Source organism: Nicotiana tomentosiformis, chromosome 2 (assembly GCF_000390325.3).
Source record: "Nicotiana tomentosiformis chromosome 2, ASM39032v3, whole genome shotgun sequence".
NCBI lineage: Eukaryota > Viridiplantae > Streptophyta > Magnoliopsida > Solanales > Solanaceae > Nicotiana > Nicotiana tomentosiformis.
The window spans coordinates 140,979,350-141,002,081 of record NC_090813.1 but is presented as its reverse complement, the minus strand read 5'-3'; the positions used below and the strand labels follow the sequence as shown (position 1 = coordinate 141,002,081).

The window sequence follows — 22,732 nt, the reverse complement described above, 5'->3', positions numbered from 1 at the left end:
TATAATTACGTATATATAAAGAGATAAATTAAAAGAGTTAAATAATAAAAATAATAATAAAATAATAGAAAATAATAATAGAGGAGAATTTGGAGTGACACTATTAATCTCCATTTTGCATCAAAAAACGGGAGAGCATTCTCCAAAAACTAACTACATTGTGGCAAAATGCAGCAGAGTTGGAGTTGGTGTTTTTCTGCATTTCGTGTTCGCATTGTAATACGTGATATCTTATTTTTGGACATGCTTCAAATTGAAGTTTGAGCTGTCATAGTCAAACTTCAGATCATTGACTAAAATTCCATTATAAATATTAAACTAGTTAATATCCATTCAATATATGATGTAGTACATTCAGAATTTGATATAAACACTATTTTGCTCAATCTTGTAGCTAAGAAAAATGCGACAAATAAGTAAAGTCAAAAAGCAAATCAAAAAATGAATTGAATTGAACAAAAATGTAATACAACAACAAACTAGAAAATCGGATGCACACCCCTCATTTAAACTCATTTTATTCTTTTATCCAACCTTAATATCATACGTCTTTAAAAACACATTTCAAAGGTGAAAATGTTACAATAAATGAATTCCAATCTTAATAACTTCATAATTGTTAATTAATAATGCACATATAAAATAAGCTATCTCAAACACCATTTGTCATGTGAATCCCTCCAATTGAAGAAAATACATAAAAAATTGAATTGACCTATATGTCGTGTATTCATCTACTTCTAAAATCAAACAAGTCAATCATAGTGGTACTATTTTCCCGTTAACAAATCAGAGGGGTCAAACAAGGGGGGGAAAAAATCAAATTGGGAGGTTCCTAACGGCGGCATGGAAGTGAACGGGGACGACGGCGAACCGGCGGCGAAATCTCCAGCTGAAGAAGAAATGACTACATTTTCTCGCCACAATTTCGGAAATTCTGAAAACACCGACGACGGCTTCTCCGTCACCATCATCGAGGTCTTTCCTCTCTTTTAGTATATTTCTTTAATTTCAACACTCTATTATATAACAATTCAAACAACAACAAAAAAGGAGAAAAAACTCAATACAGCTAACTTCTTTTTGGCATGTAAATAGAACATGAAAGAAGAGTACGGTTTATTCATATGGCCTTGCGGTATTATTCTTGCCGAGTACATATGGCAACAAAAATCACGCTTTACTGGCGCTACTGTGGTTGAGGTAATGAACCTCATTTTATTATATTACTTATTGAAAATTTTATAACTTCGTTGCCTTTTGTTGGTCTTTAGCTCGAATAAATGAGGATGGTTGCATTAAGTAACTCTATCGTAAAACTAGTGGATTTATAATGAATCCTCAATATATTTGTCACGCTCCAAACTGGGGTGGGACGTGATTGGCACTCAACCCTTACCACTCGTTGAGTGTGACTCAACAACAACAACAACAACCCAATATAATCCCACTAGTGGGGTCTGGGGAGGGTAGTGTGTACGCAGACCTTACCCTACCCTGGGGTAGAGAGGCTGTTTCCGATAGACCCTCGGCTCCCTCCCTCCAAGAACTCCCCACCTTGTTAGGCTGTTTCCGATAGACCCTCGGCTCCCTCCCTCCAAGAACTCCCCACCTTGTTAGGCTGTTTCCGATAGACCCTCGGCTCCCTCCCTCCAAAAACTCCCCACCTTGTTAGGCTGTTTCCGATAGACCCTCGGCTCCCTCCCTCCAAGAACTCCCCACCTTGCTCTTGGGGTGACTCGAACTCATAACCTCTTGATTGGAAGTGGAGGGTATTTACCACTAGAGCAATCCTGACTGATAAAATATAATAAATAAATGATAAATCCCAAAATATTTTAATACTGACCCACTAACAAGTCATGAGCCTCTAGAATCTGAAAAAAATAAAATTTAAAATACATAGCCTACGGGGCATCCCCGGAAATAAAATAAACGTAAAAAAAAAAGTTATAAATAATAGTCTGAAAAGGGTCCGCTATCGCTGGGATGAATCAACGGAGTTTATAAACTGAATCCAGAATATTTCCTCTAGCCACGTGCCTCGTTACCTGCGTCCTCAATAACTGCCACACGACGTAGCAGGCCCAAACGGGCTAAGTACCACCAAAGGATACCCAGTAAGTTTCATAGGCTACCTCCTAAAAAGGCGGAGCGAGACCTTCTGAAAAATATAAGAAAGAAAAGGGATATACGGAAAATCATATAAAATTTTACAACCAATTAATAATCTGGAAACTGAAACTGTAAGCTAAACTGTAAGCTAAAACTGAAACTTAACGTAGAAATTGAGCCCATAACTGATATCTGAAATAGAAACTGAGTTATATATATTTTAAGATATAACTTTGCAAAGTTAATTGTTACGCATAATGGCCCTGCGTATGTGAGCATCTGGGAACACGTACGGGGGAGTGTCGGCCTATCTCCCCAACAAACAGTTGGCACCTGCGAGCGTGGGGTAGGTAACCCTGACATCATGGCACTCATGCTAGGGGAGGTTGGCCACTTCTCCCCTGAATGTGAATATCACAATTAAAGGCACATAACAATTGGTAATACACATAAGCATGTATTCATGTCACATATAATGTCGTACTGAATAAGAATAAGTGAACTGAGCATTGGATCACGAGAAGACATGACTTAGCTTTAGCTAACATATGGAGCACAAGGGTTATAATGGAATTCCCTACTCGGAAAGTAAACCTCAACTCACCTTAAAACTTTAGCTGCAATTCGTCTCTTCAAGTTTTTCGAGTATTTGACAACACGAAATCTATAATAATAGGCTTAACCATGTCAATTCATAAGCTATTAAGTCTTACTTGTTGTTACTTAGCTATAAATCTAGAAACTCTCACCTCACCGATTCAAGTAAAGTTTTCAACTAAATATTTTTATTCTTCCACAAAGGTATATAGATGACGACGCCATCAATTCAAGTAAACTGATTTTACAAAAAGATAAAGTGACCTCATTATAAATCCTTGGTTCTAGACCCATAACATCAATTATGTATTCTACAATTAAATACAAGATATGGAAGAATCTCTCACTTAACTTTGGCACTAACTAAAAGATAAACTTTTATCATATGGGCATTCTAAGAAAACTTCTCTGCCATGACTAGAAAATATGAACCTCAAAAGCTCTATCAATTTATTTCAATGAATACTTAAACTTACATATAAAAATAATTTCATAGAATGAGAACTTAAGAGTTTTGACTAAATTTTCACCTAACGATAATAACCATAGGAAATTTGGAAGAATTGAATACCTTGGTTTCGAGAATGGCAAATTGCAAAACCTTGAATTTTTTTATGGCTTTCTACGTTCTGTGTGTTGCCTAACTCCTAAAGCAATTAAATTGCTTTGGTTTTCTTGCTAAAACCTCATTTTTCCCTCTTTACTTTTTCAGACAAAGACCTTTACCAACCTTTCTAAAGGAAAAAAACTTTTACCCCTCTAATTCCCTTAGGCTTCGGTCCCACTAAGTCTCTTTTTTCTTTTTCTCTTTTTGCTTTTTAATCATTGTAGTTGCTACTTGCTATTATTAAGCAATATGTATTTAAAAGCTAGCGAAATGGGGCATTACAATATTATTGAGTTTAAGTTATACACACTGTCATGTTTTACACTATCCGCTCAACCAAATGATATTTACAGGGAAGTCTCCTTAAAATGTTAGATACTTATATAATTTTGGAAATAAGACTGGTTACACTAAACAACTAAAGGTGATCGGATGGTGTAAAATTCCTTAAACCGACAGTGTATTAACTTAAAAACTCTTATTGTTTTCTTTCTTAGGCATGGACTTGGAACAGGTTTAAAGGAACGGAATGAATATTAAGGATTTATATAGCCGACTCAAACTAGTTTGGGATTGACGCGTAGCAGCAACAGTAGCAGCTGTTGTTTGTTTGGTGCCAATTTTTGCGTACTGTGCTTGAGTTCAGTTTGATTAGTGTTACATCTACTTCTTTTTGTTCATCATATTACAGCTTGGGGCAGGGACCTCGTTGCCTGGGCTGGTTGCTGCAAAAGCGGGTGCAGATGTGACGCTCACTGATGATTCAAGCAGATTGGAGGTGTGATATTGTTTTATTTTTTTGAGTGGTTTTTCAAATAGACACTGAACTGGGAATTCATTATTTGATCATAGTCCTGGAGACAGTGCTCAAACCCGGTTACTAAACCATGGATATATGAGATATCTATATTACTGGTATACTAATTGGATTCAAGAACTGAGCATAGAATTGATGCGCAGCAGGAATTAAGTATTAGGAATTATTGATAACAAAGAAGTGCTTGACCTTTTCTTTTCTCTTCTTTATTTTGCTTAGCTATTTCTTTCCTTGGAGCATTCGTGTATATTTGAGGCCATTATTGTCATTAAAAATATGTTGTCCTCACAACAGTTCTGGTTACAGCAACAACAATTATGCCTCAGTCTCAAACAAGTTGGGGACAACCGTGCTGGTAACTCAAAGTAATATGCTTACAGAAACTGTTGGATTGTTCTGGTTTTTAACTTGTAGGTTTTGTCCAAGGATGCTTTTTGGAAATAGAGCTGCCATTGATCCTGTTCTCCCACACTCATCTGCTGCTTCAATATTACTAAACAACAATCTGAAGTTGCACTGGTGACTGATGTAATTGAATGACTAAGCTATAGATGTTTGTGAGTAGGCTAGGAAGCACCTACCCTGAATAAGAATGTCTCAAAATTATGTGGGACTTATTAGTCAGCACCTAGAGCTTTCAAAATTGCACCAAGATACTTATCAGTTTTACTATAACTGCTTGTTTGTGGACCTACAGGTGCTCACTCATATGAGAAGACAGTGCGACTTAAATGATATCAAGTGCAAGGTAATCCACACGCTTTCATTTGCTATATGCAACTTGTCATTCCACATGACACATTTTGTGTAGAAGGGTTAAAATGCGTGAGTTTTACTTGAGTATCTAAGAGCGTGCAGAATGCCTTGGAACAGTGATAGTTTTATGCATTTCTCCTCTGTTGGCTTTATGAAGGTCTTGTTTCTTGTCTTGATTTTGCGCGGGATATCTATTTGAAGTCTTCCATTTTCACGTTGCTCATACTGTTGTTGAATTGTTTTTCTCATTTTTATCTTCTAGATACATGGACTTACATGGGGTGTGTGGGATGCACAAACCTTCTCTCTGTGCCCAAACATTATCCTTGGAGCTGATGTCCTATATGACAGTTGTGGTAGGTTTATTTCCTTATTTATCTTGTTATTTCCTTCCTTTCTGGATCTGCCTACTGAAGTTGAAATGTCTATCTTGCATGCTTACCAAGCCTTTGATGATCTCTTTGCAACTGTGGCATTTTTACTCCAGAATTGTCCATCATCTGTCTTTATTACTACATATCATAACAGAAGGTATGTTTCTGTCCTCTCTTCTCGCTTTAGGCTCAGCTAAGGATTATTTTCTTGTGTAATTAGCTCATTCAGATGTAGAGATGATCCAATTCCCAAGGGAAATGTTTCCTCTGATTGCTTTAAACCATGTGTAGTGGGCATCACCTAATTGGATTCTTGATGGTAAAATGGGGCCTGAAGTGTGTTAAGCTTCTTGATGGGTTCTCATTCATGCCATCACACAAGATGTCTAGTTTGAGTGGTAACATTCAATTGGCTGAGATTATTTTGGACACAGCAAACAGAGACGATACAAAATTGATGTGACTGAACTCAAGTGTGATGGTGCCAAATACTAGGTCCAGCTTACATATTTTACTTCTTCCATTGTAAGTGATCCAAAACTTGTCAACTATATAGCACTCTTTAGAAATCTTTCCTGCAGTCTTTTTCTCGTTTTTATTTTCGAAAGGATTTCATGGTTTGTAATCATTCAGGTTTCGATGTAAATAACTTGTGATCAACTAATCATTAACTGCTCATCAATAGAAGTGACCAGTGCATTTGTGTCCTCTTTACATGCTTTCTGTGTGCTTTTTCCTAGGGGGGAAACTTACTATCACCACTGCATCTCTCGCAGCAAAGGCTAAAATATCTGCGCATGAGACTATGCTGGGGCAAAGAGCTTCAACTGCTTCAACTGCTTTCTTCACATTATCAATGACATTGAATGCATGCAAAGAATTAGAGGGACCATCTTTTTCTGTCAAGTTCCTCAACTTGTCTGACAGTGTATTCGGCCCGATGACATGTTTTAGCATAGTAATTTGAACTACGGCATTCCCTTGACTCTTGAGGGTAGATTGCAAAAACAAGTAATGAGCTCAACATTGCAACAAAATACGCCATTGACTCTTTATGCCTACTAGGATCTCTAGTAATTATTTTATAGCTGTCTAATTACATAAGAATTGCAAAGGCTAGCTATTTTTAGGAAGAAGACCAAAGTTGTGTTATTGCTCTGGAATTTGTTGAATTAAAATGAATGGTTAAAACAGTGAATTTGGTTGCATGCATGTTTGCTATAGGTTGTGGAGAGCTTTTCAAGCATCTATTGTGAATAGATATATCATGGTACTTTAGTCTGCTCATCTTTATGCCTAATGATTTGCCAAAGGGTACTTGATATAAACCAGGCATGACATTTTTGTCTCCTTTTCTCCCTTGTTGGTACTGCATGTTGTGTTAAGGTGGCAAGCTTCACAGCTAAGGATGTGGCCTATTGGTTAATTAAGTGGGTTAAAATCGTCAGACCGGGATTCCCAAATCCTAGTAGAGACAAAAAACATTACGTGATTTCTTCTCATTTATCTGCCTTGTTAGGTACCTTAGCTATTTAGAAGTAACATATTTCTAGTGAAATAGTCGAGGTGCTTGTAAGCTGGTTAGATATCACTATTATAAAAACGAAGTGGTTAAAGAGCATGGAATGTTGCCCCCTTAGCACTCATGTGGATTATTTGGAAAGAGAGAAATAGAAGGGCTTTTGTAGGGGTGGAACTAGATTTTGTCAAGTTGCAAAGTAGCCTTTTGTCTCCAGTTTCTTTTTGGTTTACTTGTAAGGTCCATATTTGTATAGAGGATTAAGTCTCTTTTGTTGAGAACCATATTTTGGTGTATGTTCTCCGAGGTTCTTCCCAATTGTTAATAAAATTATTTAACTTACAAAAAAACAAAGTGGTTAACCTTATGCACGTGATAATTGCTTGTAATCCATCTTTTTCGTTATTTGCAATATTTGTCTCCCCCCACTGGCTCACTCTGAGTATAGTACCAGTAGAGTGTTGGTGGTTCGTGGTTAGCTGATCACGCCCAACTAAGCCTTATAAAAAGGATTAAGCGGTCACTGCAAAAATAATTCGGTTCAAGAGTCCGGAGTCGAATCCCACATGGAACTAACCTATTTGCTACAACTTTTTAGTATCGCTAATGATAAGCTCAAACAACTTTCAGAGTTCAAGAATTGATTTATGAATTAACAAAAATTACTTAACTAAGGAGAATAGACAATAAAAACTATCAATTAGCACGAATGAAGTTGAATTCAAGGATAAAAGGATCTAGGGTTTACGATTTCCCCAATTGTCGGATTAATTCCTGACATGTTAGTTATAATCTCGCCGTAACACTCTCTAAAGATGATGAGTCCTTGTTTATCGTAATTATCTCTCGATCAATTACGATAATTTACTAGAAGTATTCTCTCGAACTACTCTGGTTGACAATTTTTACAACTCATAAATATCACGCCAAAGCTTCGTTATCTCTAATCCCGCTTTTAAATTCAAGTAATTAATCTCTTAACTTACTCGAAAGTGGCGTTGTTCAACAACAAACTAATCAAATGTTCTTTCTAAAGCAATACAAGATAACTAGACACGATTAATCAAGGGTCCTTCAATTAATCACAAGAAACATATAGTTGAACAATTAAAGAGTAATAACGACTCAATTATATCAAAACACAATCAAGACTTCATCCAACAATTGGTTCCATCAACCCTAGATAACGGGTTTAGCTACTCATAACTGTATAAATAATCATAGTAATATCTAGAAGCATTAAACTACAAGTAAAAGGAAAGCGGAGAGAAAAAAACTCGAGTGATCCGTGCTTCCAAAGTGTTCTGTAGCCTCTTGCCTCTCTAATGATATCTAACCCTTCAAAAACTAACTTTTAGGGGTATTTATATTTTATAGGGTAAGGGTCGAATTTACATGTCCAATACTAATGAGGACTTAAACTTTTTTTTTCTGGATAGCATTGTTGGCGCCTTGCACTACCTGTAGCACTGTCTTTTCGGTGCAAGGCACTGTCTATAGCACTGTCTTTTCGGTGCAAGGCACTGTCTATGGCACTGATGACAGTGCCCTGGACAATGCCTTGCATTGTCTATGGCACTGTTGTTACTGCGCAAGTCACTGTCTATGGCACTGACTTTTCGTTGCCTTGCACGTCTTCTTTTATTGCTCCATTTTATAGCTCTGAGGTACCATTTCATGCAACTTTTCTCCAATTCATGTCCAAGCATTCCTATACATAAAATAAGCTCTATTAAGCGCAATCGTCGCACAAATTATCATCCAAACAACAATCAAGTAAGGTAAATAATGTTAAAATATATGAAATTATCTCGCGACATCATTAGCCAAAAGGGGACCTCACACATGGCCTTTCTAAATCAAGTACTAAACCTCTTTACGTTATGCAATGATGGCACGTAAGTGTAACTGCTTCTGCTACTACTGGCTATTCGATTTCTCCATCTCCATTGCCCCTTCCGTTGCTTGCCCCACTGGAACATAACAACAACAAATATTCCTCAGTTCTAAACGATTGGCAAGTTTTACATTAATTTTTTCTTTGTTTGAATTTGAAACCGACAATATGAGCAAGCTCACGAAAGGCGGAATTCATTGATACATAAAGGAAAATTGATGTGTATTGCTGAAATACGCACAAACTAATATTCCTTGCAAGAATATTATAATTCGAAGTATGGATTAACACATCTAATTTATAGCAATGATGAATGTCCAAAGCAAAAATGTAATAAAAGACAGTCGCATTACTAAGAACGTTTTATTTCGCTTTTCCAATCTATCGGAAGTACGTATATTTAAGCAATCGGAAATATATTTTTCAGAAAAGATGGAATTATTAGTTACCAAAGTAGATATTTCGATCAGAAGGAACCAAAAAAAAAGAGTCAAGGAGACTAGAATCATGCTTTGGTTAAGGGACCTGTCGCAAAAGCGTAGTAATTACCTCGGTCCATTTTTCGGTACTGTCTAAAGTTAAGGGTATAAGTGCAAATTCTTAAAAGATTGCGGGTCCCTAAACAAAACTGTTACCCGCACAAGGAGAAAAGACAATGCCCTGTTTGGATGCCCGAAATTCTCGTTTAGGGGAAAACCACCTCTTTACTGTAACGAAAGTAGGACAATTCTATAGCACCAGTTCCTTCAGAGGTAAATTCTTATTTTTTTTTCTTTTTGTGTTCGATATATTATTATTATTCGCCTGCATTCTCATATAAAAATCACATAATCTATCTTCTGTTTCTTAGAATTTCTAGGGTTGTCTTTATCGCCAATTATAGCCTGCCATTGACTTCTAATTAGATTTTGAACGAACAAAGGTCTTGTTGTATAAACTGGAAATTCACTGCAATAGGATCAAACCCACAAGCTGTTTGAATTCTAGAATGGGGTTAAGGCTTAATTAAATTCGAATTGGGTTTTCTTTGATTTTGTTAACTTTTGGCGCGAGATTAGAGGGGTAAGGCGAGATTTGAATCATGTACCTAAGTGGCCAGAGTGAAGTTGTAATCTCTAAAGCTCATTGGTCTTTTTGAATGAAATTGATATTTATGCATGTATTCCTTTTTTTTTAATGTTTAATGTGTCAGAATTACCAGATGGAAACTGTTGAAAAAGGTTAACATTACCCTGGGTTGCCAATTACCAGATGGAGAAGTGGGTATTCTTGAAAGTCAATTCACCTTCTCTGTGAACTGAATTTCTCACTGTTATATATAGTAGTTTTTTTGCTAACTAAAGGAGACCGTTTTCTCCTTTTAATTATAGTTACCTGTTCTGAACTCGGGTAATTTGCATCCGAGGTGGAGCTAGAAATTTATATAAGGGGATTCAAAAATTTATTAGAATGGCATAGTTGGGATTCAAACTTGAGACTTAAAGCCTTTTTAATCCCCTTTACCATTACACTAGAATTTTCCCGGCGATTCAACAATTTGTATAATAACCAAAAAAAAAAAGAACTATTTTTACCCTGTTTGCATAGTATAATTTTTCGACGAAGGGAAGTGAATCTCATTCCCTCTTACTAGCTCCACCCCCGGTTTGCATTACTCTGTGAATAACCCCTGGGTAAATACTAATTAGTCAATGCAAGTGTCTTTGGCGATACATGTATTAATCTATGAAGACAAAAAGCCTTTCTCTTGAGATAGAAGTTCGAAAGTTACTAGGATTTTTGAACCGCTCTTTCAAGCTTATGAAGCTATACGAAAGAAAATGCAAATATTCATGCTTGAATTTCTGCGACTGATCTTACTTGTCATTTTTAGGTATAATACTGCTGTAACTTGTCCACATTGTATTTCTACTCAATCAAATAGATGGCTGGGAGTGGGAGGTCTACTCGTTCCAAAACACAGCAATCTATGCAGCAGCGGGAATCCCAGTGTAGAGCAAAGTGGACCACATCTCTTACCAAGACAATGCTGGAGGTAATGGTCGACCAAGTTCATGAAGGGCATATGCAAAACAAGTCTTTTAGTAAGAAAGGATGGAAATGCATTTGTGATGAATTCCATAAAAGAACCGATCTTACATGGGAGAGGGAGCAATTAAAGTATCGATATGCTGCACTAAGAAAGCAGTTTGCTACTATGAAGTTGCTACTTGATCATAGTGCTTTCAAATGGGAGGAAATTACAGGTTTAGTAACAGCAACAGATGAAGCTTGGGACAAGTATATCAAGGTTTGTTTTCCCGTGTTGTCTATTTTGAACAAAAACACCTTTAGCTGCTAGAACACGTTTGTCATTTGTGTTTGCAAGTTGAACTCTCCTTTTACTTTTTATTTTCTTTTAATTTCCCAACGCACAGAAGAATTTTGTGAATAAGACTTTCTTTTCCAATGCCTATGTGATCTATTGATGGATCACGGTTTACCTTAGCAATATTTTTCATTTTTAGTAGAGTCTGATGTTGTTCTTCAGAAACCATCCGTCACAAAACTCTCCTTGACATGTATTAATCAGGATAATCCAGATGCAGAGACCATAAGGAGCACAGGCTGCCCATTTTACAAGGAGCTGAGCGTGATATTTGCGGATTCTGGAAGTAAAGGGACGTATAATGGATCTACTAGACACAAGGACTGTCTCCCCGGTTCAACACTGTCTCAGGAAGAGTTGTCATATTCAGAGTCTGAAGAAGTTCCCGATTCCAATGAGCAAGAAATTCTTCAGTCTGTGAGCTCACCTACTGATATAGCATGTCGAAAGAGAGGGCGTAAGGGGGTTGATGGTGCTATTGCAAAAGCTATATCTGAGATGGCTGCTGCTTCAAGACTTAGAGCATCTGCTATGAACAAGTGCAATGAAAATTTCAGCATAACCGACTGTATTAGAGCTTTGGATGAATTGGAAGGTGTCGATGAGCAAGTGTATTATGCTGGTTTGGATCTCTTCTACAATCGTGCAGCTAGGGAGTTATTCTTATCTCTCAAAGTTGAGAAGCGGCTGACATGGTTGGTTGGCAAATTGTCCCGGTCCTCCCTAAGTTAAAAAGGATAAGTCCGACTAATCTTGTTATATATTCAAGTAGCAATATCCTATCTCAAGTGAGTCATTTATTATTGGGTTTTACAAAGGTGGAAGCTTCATGTATAGACCACATCTCTCTATCTCTTTCTTCATTTTTGACAACTAGGAGTAAGACTAGATTTCAGAATTTGGATAAAATTTAGTGAGAGAGTTGAAACTTGCTATAGGAGGAAGCATTTTGTTAAAAAACTAAGCCCACTCATCATGCATTTAGATGCATATTGTTTCTATTCATCCTAAGGCAGGACTTGCTGTTGGAGTTGCCATTGCAGCAACAGTTGTGACATTATGAAGTCAAAAGGAGAGCATGTAACCATCAGATCTTGGTGAACTCATTTACATTAACTTGAAAATGAATAGCGCCGTGGTTCAAAAGGCATCTAGCTAGGTTGATAGTTGTTATGGATTATCTAACATACTGCTAGTCTTTCTTCACGTTTCCTGATTAAACAAGTACTAGCTCATAAAAGAAAAGATCCAAGATTCAATATTTAACCCATTGTGCTTTTAAAGGTACACTACCAATCATGAGAAAACGAAAAAGAAGAATCCATGACTCATTAGAGAAAAATCTCATGGCATAATAATTGCTGCTTGTGGGAGGTAGCAGCTAATCGATGGAATTAGTCGAGCACGCACAAGCAGGCCCAAACACCACCATCGTTAAAAAAAGAGAAGTGTAAATTTATTGAAAGTTTTGTCGCCACAGAGGCAAGAGTTGAATTCCATAGTCACCAAATCGATTACTGTACTCCTATGGACATTAGTACTGCCCAGCACCTATATACGTACTACTTTCCCCTCTTTGAGGATGTATCATGTATGGAACTAAAGGAGAACAAGTTTACGCCAACATGTATGCTACCTTGAAAATGGAATTAGATTAAAGTTAAAATAATCCTTAATGCTAATTAGGCTTGAAAAATCTGTAGCTATTCATCATGGCTAGAATCTTGGTTTCTTTGGATAGCAGTTTTTTTTTATTTCAATAAGGTAAATCTATGACTACCGTAGATGACATCTGAATTAGGTTTAGAATTAAATTTTACGAAAATATTTGTATAAAAGTTCACGAAAAGAAAAATATATTAGGAGTAAAAAGGGATTAGTTAATCCGGAACTATTTTAATTTAGATTAAAATATTTATAGAGGGTAAGGAGCATTAAGGCCCATTAGCTCAGTTGGTTAGAGCGTCGTGCTAATAACGCGAAGGTCGCAGGTTCGAGACCTGCATGGGCCAATAATATTTTACGTTTTCTTCATATTTAACCTGCTTTCTGCCCTTAAAATCGAATAGATACGAGTCAGCGACCAATGTGTTACACAATTTTTTCTGAACAGATACAGAACTTTTAAGCATTTTGCTTCATCTCTCTGATCTTCTTATTGCCTTTGTAATTGCTTCACAACCAACCATCAATCTTTGGTATCTAAAAAACATAATTTATGAAGCCAAATATTTCTCTAAGTTTAAAAAGATAAATTTGGTGGTAAGAACTACAACCAAATTAAATATTATTACAAAGCTTCAACTTGTTACAAACTTCTCTTCCATGTAAAATTCATGTTTAAACACGGCTTTACTTCCACGGATTCTTTTCAACTCAAATATTATCCAAACACGACACCTACTGAAATCACCCACCCCCAAACTGCTACAGCTTTTTATGCGTCTTATTAAGTACTTATCTCACTAATTCTAACTGCTCTAGTCTGATCAAGAAAAAAACTTGTTAAACGAATGCATGAGTGAGGAGAACTGTTCTGAAACTAAGTATATTTCTTTATAGTGCCATTAAAAGCTTAGCTGATGGTGCAATTCGAAAAGAAAAAAAAAATGGTCCATCAATTGATAAACTATATCTCAATCACAAACTAGTAAATATTCACTGTTTCAATCCTTCGTAACGATTTTGCAATATAGGAACCTACTCATTTCAATATTGAATGAGTATAATTTATCTTTTAGGACTAGAGATTCTTGAAGTCTCTCATTTATTTACATTGCCATACAAGTATATAACAAGACTAAGAACATGCCTAACAAACTCCATATCTAATGTAAATGTAATAATTAATCAAATTTTAATCCCAACTGGTTGGTTTCAAGTTCATGAGGAATTGAAAAAAATAAAGTGTATTCTTCCACACATTTTACAGCAGGCTCCCACTTACTTGTACACACATAGACAGACACAAAAATAATATGAAGAGGACGGCCCCAATTGCCTGTTATCTCAATGTTTTCTTCTAATGCCCAATCTCCATTGCTAAGAGCTGCTCGTCTTCACCACTCACAACTTCCCAAATCTTTTTACAATTATCAGCTTGCTGATCAGAGCCACAGCCAAGTTGAGCCCTTCCCATCGGCCACGACAACATATTGCTTCACAAGTAGAAAGGAAATACCGCGTTGCTACCAATACTTCACACGAATCTGGGGCCGAAATATGCACAGAAAAGCAAAGATAGAAGTAAGATCTAAATTGTGTCTATTTCATATGTTAAATTTTGGAACAAAATGCATTTTGGCATGCACTGCCAGATTTTGCTTCATATCTACACATCAAGCAAAGAGACTACATGAAGTAATTAAGAACACATTGAAATCAAAACAGAGCTTTCCTTATAGCATCAATAGATCCACACCAGAGGCTCCGGAATAGGAGTATGTTAGCTGATATGTAGCCTAAACATGGACATCTATATACTTCTAAGATTTTCCAGTAAATAAGTCCATACATTGCTAGCGGCACTCACTTTAATCACTTGGAGTCAACATAGAAAACTCAAACCAAAGAACTCCAAAGGATGAGGGCCATGAGGCACACGAGTCTGGAACCCAAATACTATATAATTAGACTCAAGCGACCAAACTATGGCGGGAAAAAAAGGAAAGACAAAAATATGTATAACGCATTAATTTAATGCGCTATGTCCCTTTCTTTAAACGGACGGCGTTGACGTCCCTCTTTCTTTGTTCTTGAAATCCACATGGCACAGGAAACGCAGATAACACGCATTTAATCACTTAAAGTCAACATAGAAAACTCAAACCAAAGAACTCCAAAGGAGAGACAAAAATAGGTATAACGCATTAATTTAATGCGCTATGTCCCTTTCTTTAAACGGACGGCGTTGACGTCCCTCTTTCTTTGTTCTTGAAATCCACATGGCACAGGAAACGCAGATAACATGCATTTAATAAGTCCATACATTGTTAGCGGCACTCACTTTAATCACTTGGAGTCAACATAGAAAACTCAAACCAAAGAACTCCAAAGGATGAGGGCCATGAGGCACACGAGTCCGGAACCCAAATACTGTATAATTAGACTCAAGCGACCAAACTATGGCGGGAAAAAAGGAGAGACAAAAATAGGTATAACGCATTAATTTAATGCGCTATGTCCCTTTCTTTAAACGGACGGCATTGACGTCCCTCTTTCTTTGTTCTTGAAATCCACATGGCACAGGAAACGCAGATAACACGCATTTAATGTACTATAAGATAATCAGAGTGTTGGGTGGTGCAATGGTTAAAGGCTGGCAATAGAGCTAGTTTTGGCCTTGAGGTCCAAGGTTCGATACTTGCCACAAACAATCTTTTGTTTTTCTATTTCTTTTTCATTATTTGGTTGAAGTATTTAGATATAAATACTTTAATATTTATAATTACTTTTCAATGTAATTAAAATAATTTAATATTTATTAGAAAATTATGATTTTTGAAATCATTTAAAGTAAAACAAAAAAAAGAAGAGAAGCCTTTTAATATTTCGTTAAAAATATCCACCGATATTTTTAATAGTTGTTATTTTGTATTATACGTAAAACAAAATTATTTTTTTCTCTTTTTATTTTCAAATTAGAATTATGAGTTTTATTTTATAGTTAAAATTTTCATAAGAGAATAATATATGCAGTTTAATCTATTGCTTGAATTTGTTTTTATTTTTTGATATTTTTATTTTTAAATTTAGTTATTAAAATTTTAGTTATATTTACATTATATGAATTTTATTAATCGAAATTCTAATTATAAATATTATAATTTTCTTATTATCAAATATAAACTAATTATAACTATTTAATCTTTAAAATTATAATCCAAGATTTATTATTAGCTAAGTAATGGATTATGATTTTCATATTCTGATTTTAACCATTGCACCACCTAGCACTCTGCTTCTCTTTTTGTACATTATATTCTATTTATCTGCGCCACGTGTATTTCAAGAACAAAGAAAGAGGGACGTTAACGACGTCCGTTAAAAAAAGGAACATACATAGCGCATTAAATTAATGCGTTATACCTATCTTTGCCTCCCCTTTTTTTTTCACCATAATTTGGTCGCTTGAGTCTAATTAGTCAATATTTGGGTTCCGGACTCTGAGGCAACCCCCCCCCCCCCCTCCCAACCCAAGCTTACGCATACTTTGACTGCTCCACCATGTTCCTGCTACCTCCCACTAGCACATGTACTAAGTAACTCTGCCCATCAAGGCTTAGAAAGATGCGAAGAAATCAAACAGTAGGCCATACCCTTAAGTTACCTCATAAATCTATCTATTGCTTAGTTTTCTTTAATTATACTCCAAATCTACCCCGGTACCAATAATTTTCCCTCATTCCCTATGAACAATTTAATGTGTACATTCCTTTCCTATTGAACCGACATGAGTGTATCATCCTTGACAATACTATCATCATTAACAAATCCAAACTACTAACAAGCACAATACAAAAGTGTGCAGAAAGAATCAAAAGCTTGAGGATTCTCTGAGCAACAAAGGAGTAGCATGATTGCAACCCACTAACATTGTGATTTAACCTAATGATGGAAGCTATTGCTCAAACAAAATGCAAAAATTGCCTGCCAGCACTGATTACCCATTATAAGAAATAGTACTTAAAACCAGAGGGTAGAAGGTAGAGCTGGAGAACTTGGGTGGACAATTTAATCTACAACAGTATATCTATAATAAAGACCTATATTTCTTATCATGATTAGTAACTTAAATAAAGCTGAAATATGTAAGAGTGGGTTCTAATTGGCAGCACCTCTACTGGAGAAGTCAACAACAATAATCAGCAGTGACTACTTGGAACTCTTAGCCTTCTTATCAGCTTTAGCAGCCGCAGCTGCAGCTTTAGCAGCAGATTTGGCTAAGGTAGTGGGCTTCAAGGCACTCTTGGGGTTCAGTGCCTTTCTGATCTTAAACACAGCCCAGGCAGTTCCAAAAGCATGCCCTGCAGCATCAAGCCCTTCACTGGTTGCCTTAGCTGCTTCTTCTCCATACCTACAAAAGGCAAATTCACTTTTAATTTATATCTGAATAATTAGAGCTGCATGTCTTCATTTTAGTGTATTACCCCACTGACATAGTGTATTAGCACTTAGTTGAGCGACAAAATGAATGAAAATGTATTGCAATGAAAAGATGGAGGTCTATTACCATATGAAAGTCCTAGTTTTCATTCCTATTAAACATCAGAAAAAAGCATATGTAGCCAAGATAACTGATCGTACACTCTACCATAAATGTTTGCAAAGTTAAAGTAGGAAAAAGGGAAAGGAGAGCTTTTTCTTTGATTACAGCTTTTTTACCAATTTGGACGATTATCCAGTTTTCTTCGGCAATTTTTTCAGGTATTGGAGAACTGTACAACAACTGAGCTTCACCTGTGAGAAACAAATTCAGTCGTGACAGTGCTTGATGTAGACATCACATTCTTTCCAGCTACTTCAACAGCATCACATATTCTGCCTATTAACAAGAACATAGGCATTAGACTTCTGCCAAATTTAATAATTAATTTTAAACGAAAAAAATAAATTGCATCTACTTGTGCCAAAGACAAATTGCATTGCCGTGAGAAGTAGCACACATACTTATGAAGTTGAAACCACCAAAAATCACCTTAAGAGTGCGCAGTATACATATTGTACTCTAACTGTAACACCAGCCAGATGCATAAAGTTAATGTTCTGGGTCCCCCGTGTGCCACTTGGCCTCCCGTGTGAGAGGGAGGAAGCAGGAGTAACCATCTAAAAGCAAGGGTAACAACTAGCACTTCACTCGAACATAAAACAATTACTCAAAGTTGTCCGTTTGACAGCCCAAGTGAAACTGATTCAATCCTTTTTCTACGCAGAAAAGTGCTTCGACCAGACTCGTCATCATATCATAAATTGACTACCTCTTCCTCACCTACCGGTGATCAACTCATTCTTGCCATGGAGGACAAAAAAGAAAACATCAAAATCCAGAGACATATAAAGAACTGAAGTACCCCCTTATAGCAATGAATTATACTGCACTATCCTCCATTCAAATATTGCATACTACCCCATTGTGAACAGTGGTAGCTTTTACTTAATTCCTGTAGCATGCAGTGGTAATACGTTTCTGATCTAGGAAGATTGATATTACGTCTGAATTGAATGATTAGGTGAGAAAGGAACGGAGGGGAATGAGAGACATAAAGAATTTTAAGTTCTGATAGATCTTAGAAAGAGAATTAAAGGAGAGATGGGACTGCCAAGGTAATGAAATAAAGATTGAATCTCGTTTCCACCTATATTTAAACAGAAAAGGTAGGAAACCAAACCTGTTTTATTCAAATTTTTGTAATCTAAAAGGGGAACTTGGCATCGTGAATAAAATGGGTATTTTTATATGTCAAATTATGCCATAATAAACCCAAAACAAAACTTGTGTTATTCTCTTTTCTCCTACTTCCTTCCCTTTCCCTCTGCATAGTTTTCTTAGCTTATCAAAAGCAAAAGAAAAAAGAAAGGTGGCGGGGATCCTCTTCTCTTGATCCAAACATATCGATCAAGAATAGCTTAAGGCAGAATCAAATACATAAACTGGATTTCTTACCCTTTTCTCTCTTCTCTATACCCATGTATTAGGATTAGCAATTGCCTGATTAAACTCCTAATGAGACACAAGTGGTTAGATGTCCAAAAATAATTCAGGTGTGCACTGACTAAACGGTGCCAAGTTCAAGGAGTACCGAGGTATTATGCCTTTATATTAAAGACAATTGATGAAGACCTATACATATTTATTCTATTCCTGTCAGACATGTCCTTGACGCCATGAATCCTACATTGTTTAAAGATGACGTCTTAGCTAATCCATATGTCTGTGATAATATGGGTATTATAAAGCTGCGGTTGAACGTTTATCTGACCTGTAGCAGTAGGGAGAAAAGGTAGAAAAGCAAATAGCAGAACCTAGAGACATACAGATTCCAGAAGATATCAAAATGAGTCGGAAAGAGAGAAAGAAAGATATTTGACTTACTAAATCCATCAAGAGTAGCAAGAACCATTTCCCCAGGCAGGAGGCTAAAGAACTTTTTTCCTGCTTTGGTATTTGCAACTGACCTGGTAACGAATCCTGAAACCTTCACAGCTCCAGAAAGGACTCCAACCGCCACTTTCTCAGTCATCTTTGTTACTCTCTTAACCCTAAAAAACACAGCCGAACAAATAAGTCGCAAATATTACACCAACTATTCACATGAGTATTCCTGATCTTCTTAAAGGGATGTACATGTCGATCAGCAAGAGGTAGCTCAAAAAAAGAACCCAGGTTTATGATATTTTCCATTTCCCAAGAGTGGAAACGAGGGAAAAAGGCAGGATTTTGAGTCACTTATTTCTGTATTTCTCTATCAAAGAAAGCCTCACATGGCAGCTTCTCACGCTAAAGTTTTAGTTATAGCAGGTTTCAGAATTTATAGGAACAAGCATCATTATAAGTAATAGAAACCAGATACACTCAGGTGAATCAAAATTATCTTGGTTTCATGATGGTCTTTAAGGATGCTTAACATAATTCAAACCGATTAACAGTTTTAAGACATTTGTAGCCAAAATAGTTAAGAAAATCATAAAGTTTCATAGTCCAACAGCTCACTGGGATTAGCTAAATCTCTAAAACACCGAGAACATTTCCCGTCATATATTCTGGCAAGTGTAGATAATTGCATCCCGTTTCTTTAGAGTCATAACTTTTTTTTTTTTTTTGGATAAGGACATCCCCTTTCTTTAGAGTCATAATTGATTACCTTGTAATGAGTAAAAATATAAATTTCACTCCAAGTGCCCTAATATCAAACAAACCATCTCTACCTTCTATATCCTCTCACTCAATGGAAGTTCATCACAAGAAAACAAAAGAGAAAGCCTTGTGCGCACAAAAGAAGAGGCTAAATTTTTCTAGTTCAACAATTCCACACCTTTCACTGACTCATCCCTATCTTTAAATTACTAATGGCCGTCATGCATTAATGTGGGGCAGTAATAAATATCCTCTACTTTAACTTTCATGCTTTCCCATGTGAAGGGGAAAAAGAAAAAGCACTTCCCTTCACATTTAAACTTCATAGTCCATTTTATTAGTTCCTCATTTATGTGACACTTTTTCCTCGTTAGTCTGTCTTAAAAATGATGACACCTTTCTCTATTTAGAAAAAATTCAACTTTACAATTTTCATTTTACTCTTGATAAGAGATTTATGGCTAGACAAATGTCATGACTTGTTTTAGATCACACGTTTCACAAGTCTTTCTTTCTTAAACTTTGTGTGGCTAGTCAAAGATCATCAGATAAAATGGGACGGAGGGAGTAGCCCATTTAAGAATTCAACAGGTAGTCAGTCTCACTATATACTTTATCTTACTTTGCAAAATATTCAAGAACTCACAAGATTGCTAATCAATAAGACAACCAACAATTGCAAAACAAAGATATTTAGCTGATAATCAAGCAAAAGACCATACCTTTTGATCCTCTTCAATGTCTCAGGACTAACCTCAGTTTTCGAACCTGTCTTAAACCTATTCTTCAATACCTCATTCCCCCACTTCAATCTATCCGCAGTCACATCTCCACACCACAAAATCCCCTTTATCAAGTGTCCTGACCCCGAAGCCACATACTTTGCCGCCGAGGCATTATACTCCTCCACATTAGGCGCCAATGTGGTCCAATACGCCGCGCATCGCTCTTCCAACACTTCCTTCTTCTTCTCCGACTTCAAATCCGCCGGAGACAACTCCTTCGGCACCGGTCCGCCCAACACCGCTGCGGCCTTCTCCTCCACTTTCTGCACCGCAAAGTTGCTATAATTTTCCAAAATGCCATCCAGCTCCTTTAGTAATTTCTCCTGACCTTTGGAAGCAATCGTTAAACCATAATTCAACGATTCATTCTCCAAGTCATTAGCCGATGATTCCTTATCCGATTCGTCATCTTTAGGAGCTTGAAATGAGAAAAAGTAGCGTGAATCGTCGAGTTTTACGGCGGCAAGGTCCTTAGTCAACGGCCACTGGATTTCGTTTCCGACACGAACGAGGACAGCGACGACGCTGTTGTCTTGCCGGAGACGGTGAACGGATAAGTCGCCGGAGGCGAGTTCGACGGAGTAGTGTGTGTCGATCAAATGGAGAATGGAACCGGGGATAGTGAGTAGGGTTTCTTCGAGGGTTTCAAGAGGGGCAGACGGTGAATAATGCTGCTCGTTAGGGGTAAATTGGTCATTTTCTGGAAAGAGGTTTTCAACGAGGTCGTTCATGTCAATGGTCGGGTAGAGATTTTGACGGGAGGAGGAGGAAGGGGGGGAAGGGGTATTTTGGTCAATGACTACTTGGGGATACATTGGGGTTCGAGAAGTATTAGGGTTTAGGGAAGCCATTGAAGAAGAGATCAAAGTGAAGTTGAAAATGGAGGAATGGAGTAGAGAAGACGAGAGATGAAGTTCAGACTTCAGAGAGAAGCAGAAAAGGTAATAATAGGCCAAACGCGTAAAATGGGTAGTTTCATACATTAAACTCTGTTATTAAAAAAAGAAATATTAAACTCTGTTAACGGTCTTGGGAATTTCACGCGTAAGTACCGATAAGTGTACTACTGCTTTTCGGTTAGATAAAAATATAAATTTTATTTGAAAAAGAAAACATAAATTTTAAGGTAAAAATCATTTATATTCCCAAATTTACTTTAAAAATTAAATTCATCCCCAACTTTGAACAATTATCATTTTCATCCTACTCAATATCTATTTTACCCTTACATTTTCAACTCCCCATATATATAAGTACATTTTTTATATTATCTAGATATTTTTTAATGCATGTATTTATTCATAATTTAAATAATATTATATCTTATTATATAACTTAATCTAAGTTCACTAACATTATAAATAAAATAATCATATTATGAATTTATTACAAAATATATTGCTACTTTATTATTATTATTATTATTTTAATATATATATATGAAAATGCATATAATGTATTTCGGGGGTGTGTGATTTTAAGTTTCACTATTTTTATTATTCTCCGTGTGTATATAAAATTTCGAATTTTGATTGTTATCAGTAGAGTTTTTCTAAGTTATAATTAAAGTTCATATAAAGTGTAAATAGATAATTTTTGTAAATTTATTATAAAATTTACCTCTAGTTTTCGCCTATTATTTTTTATTACTTGCATTGTATAATTTATAAAATTTTCACTCTCTTTTAATCTCAATTTTATAAATAGATTGAGTTTTGAATGCTATTAATAAAATTATTGATACGAGTAAATTATTTGTTGTAACTTTTTACTTTCTCTTATTTTACTATTGAATACCATTAACTTATATAATTGGCTACTACTTCACACTTTCTTGGTTTCAAAAAAGCTTCTTTAATTTGTCTATAAGCAAATCGATAACATAAATTAAAATAAAAAATATCATTATATTAAAGAATAAAAATAAAAGATAAAAATTATAGAGGGTAAAATTGGCTTTAAGAAGTCACCTTTGATATGAGGAGTAGAATGATAAATGTTCAAAATTGAAGGATGAGTTTGATTTTTAAAGCAAACTGGGAG

General features: G+C 36.1%; 3 protein-coding genes and 1 non-coding gene across 13 annotated transcripts; 3 read left to right on the top strand and 1 right to left on the bottom strand.

Annotated features, from left to right (window-relative positions):
* Positions 1–657: 657 nt before the first annotated feature.
* LOC104085176 (uncharacterized) lies at positions 658–6,464 on the top strand. 8 transcript variants are annotated; one of them, XM_033653163.2, is made up of 8 exons: positions 658–978; positions 1,099–1,203; positions 4,011–4,097; positions 4,834–4,884; positions 5,155–5,248; positions 5,339–5,423; positions 5,701–5,791; positions 5,900–6,464. In XM_033653163.2, the coding sequence occupies exons 1-7, from the start codon at positions 847–849 to the stop codon at positions 5,759–5,761; spliced, it is 615 nt and encodes a 204-aa protein (XP_033509054.1). In that variant the 5' UTR covers positions 658–846; the 3' UTR covers positions 5,762–5,791; positions 5,900–6,464. The 8 variants fall into 8 exon arrangements, 5 of the variants coding, with proteins under 5 accessions (XP_033509054.1, XP_018622527.1, XP_033509053.1 ...); XM_033653162.2 differs by having other exon boundaries at positions 660–978; positions 6,007–6,464; XM_033653161.2 differs by having other exon boundaries at positions 662–978; positions 6,043–6,464.
* Positions 6,465–9,302: 2,838 nt separating this feature from the next.
* LOC104085177 (L10-interacting MYB domain-containing protein-like) lies at positions 9,303–12,208 on the top strand. 3 transcript variants are annotated; one of them, XM_009589158.4, is made up of 3 exons: positions 9,303–9,434; positions 10,607–10,972; positions 11,255–12,208. In XM_009589158.4, exons 2-3 carry the CDS (start codon positions 10,607–10,609, stop codon positions 11,780–11,782), a joined length of 894 nt encoding a protein of 297 aa, XP_009587453.1. In that variant the 5' UTR covers positions 9,303–9,434; the 3' UTR covers positions 11,783–12,208. The 3 variants fall into 3 exon arrangements, with proteins under 3 accessions (XP_009587453.1, XP_009587452.1, XP_070052282.1); XM_009589157.4 differs by having other exon boundaries at positions 9,316–9,434; positions 10,556–10,972; XM_070196181.1 differs by lacking the exon at positions 9,303–9,434 and adding an exon at positions 9,487–9,744 and having other exon boundaries at positions 10,556–10,972.
* Positions 12,209–12,988: 780 nt separating this feature from the next.
* TRNAI-AAU (transfer RNA isoleucine (anticodon AAU)) lies at positions 12,989–13,062 on the top strand. The gene has a single exon. It is a non-coding gene; the product is annotated as a tRNA-Ile (tRNA).
* An 817-nt stretch (positions 13,063–13,879) lies between these two features.
* Positions 13,880–21,657, bottom strand: LOC104085178 (protein EARLY-RESPONSIVE TO DEHYDRATION 7, chloroplastic-like). Its single transcript, XM_009589159.4, has 5 exons — positions 20,627–21,657; positions 19,143–19,309; positions 17,510–17,594; positions 16,888–17,126; positions 13,880–14,259 (listed from the first exon to the last, which is right to left on the bottom strand). The coding sequence occupies exons 1-4, from the start codon at positions 21,538–21,540 to the stop codon at positions 16,925–16,927; spliced, it is 1,368 nt and encodes a 455-aa protein (XP_009587454.1). The 5' UTR covers positions 21,541–21,657; the 3' UTR covers positions 13,880–14,259; positions 16,888–16,924.
* Between the last annotated feature and the right edge of the window lie 1,075 nt (positions 21,658–22,732).

What these genes read in the sequence shown, in the direction of transcription:
- LOC104085176 (XM_070196182.1), top strand. Translation starts at nt 847, where the DNA reads ATGGAAGTGAACGGGGACGACGGCGAACCGGCGGCGAAATCTCCAGCT. An exon ending in TCTCCGTCACCATCATCGAG is followed by an intron (nt 979 to 1,098) that starts GTCTTTCCTCTC and finishes GCATGTAAATAG; the next exon opens with AACATGAAAGAAGAGTACGG. An exon ending in TGTCCTATATGACAGTTGTG is followed by an intron (nt 5,249 to 5,338) that starts GTAGGTTTATTT and finishes ATGCTTACCAAG; the next exon opens with CCTTTGATGATCTCTTTGCA.
- LOC104085177 (XM_009589158.4), top strand. Translation starts at nt 10,607, where the DNA reads ATGGCTGGGAGTGGGAGGTCTACTCGTTCCAAAACACAGCAATCTATG. An exon ending in CTTGGGACAAGTATATCAAG is followed by an intron (nt 10,973 to 11,254) that starts GTTTGTTTTCCC and finishes TGTATTAATCAG; the next exon opens with GATAATCCAGATGCAGAGAC.
- LOC104085178 (XM_009589159.4), bottom strand. Translation starts at nt 21,540, where the DNA reads ATGGCTTCCCTAAACCCTAATACTTCTCGAACCCCAATGTATCCCCAA. An exon ending in ACATTGAAGAGGATCAAAAG is followed by an intron (nt 19,310 to 20,626) that starts GTATGGTCTTTT and finishes TGTGTTTTTTAG; the next exon opens with GGTTAAGAGAGTAACAAAGA. An exon ending in TGCTACTCTTGATGGATTTA is followed by an intron (nt 17,595 to 19,142) that starts GTAAGTCAAATA and finishes TCTTGTTAATAG; the next exon opens with GCAGAATATGTGATGCTGTT.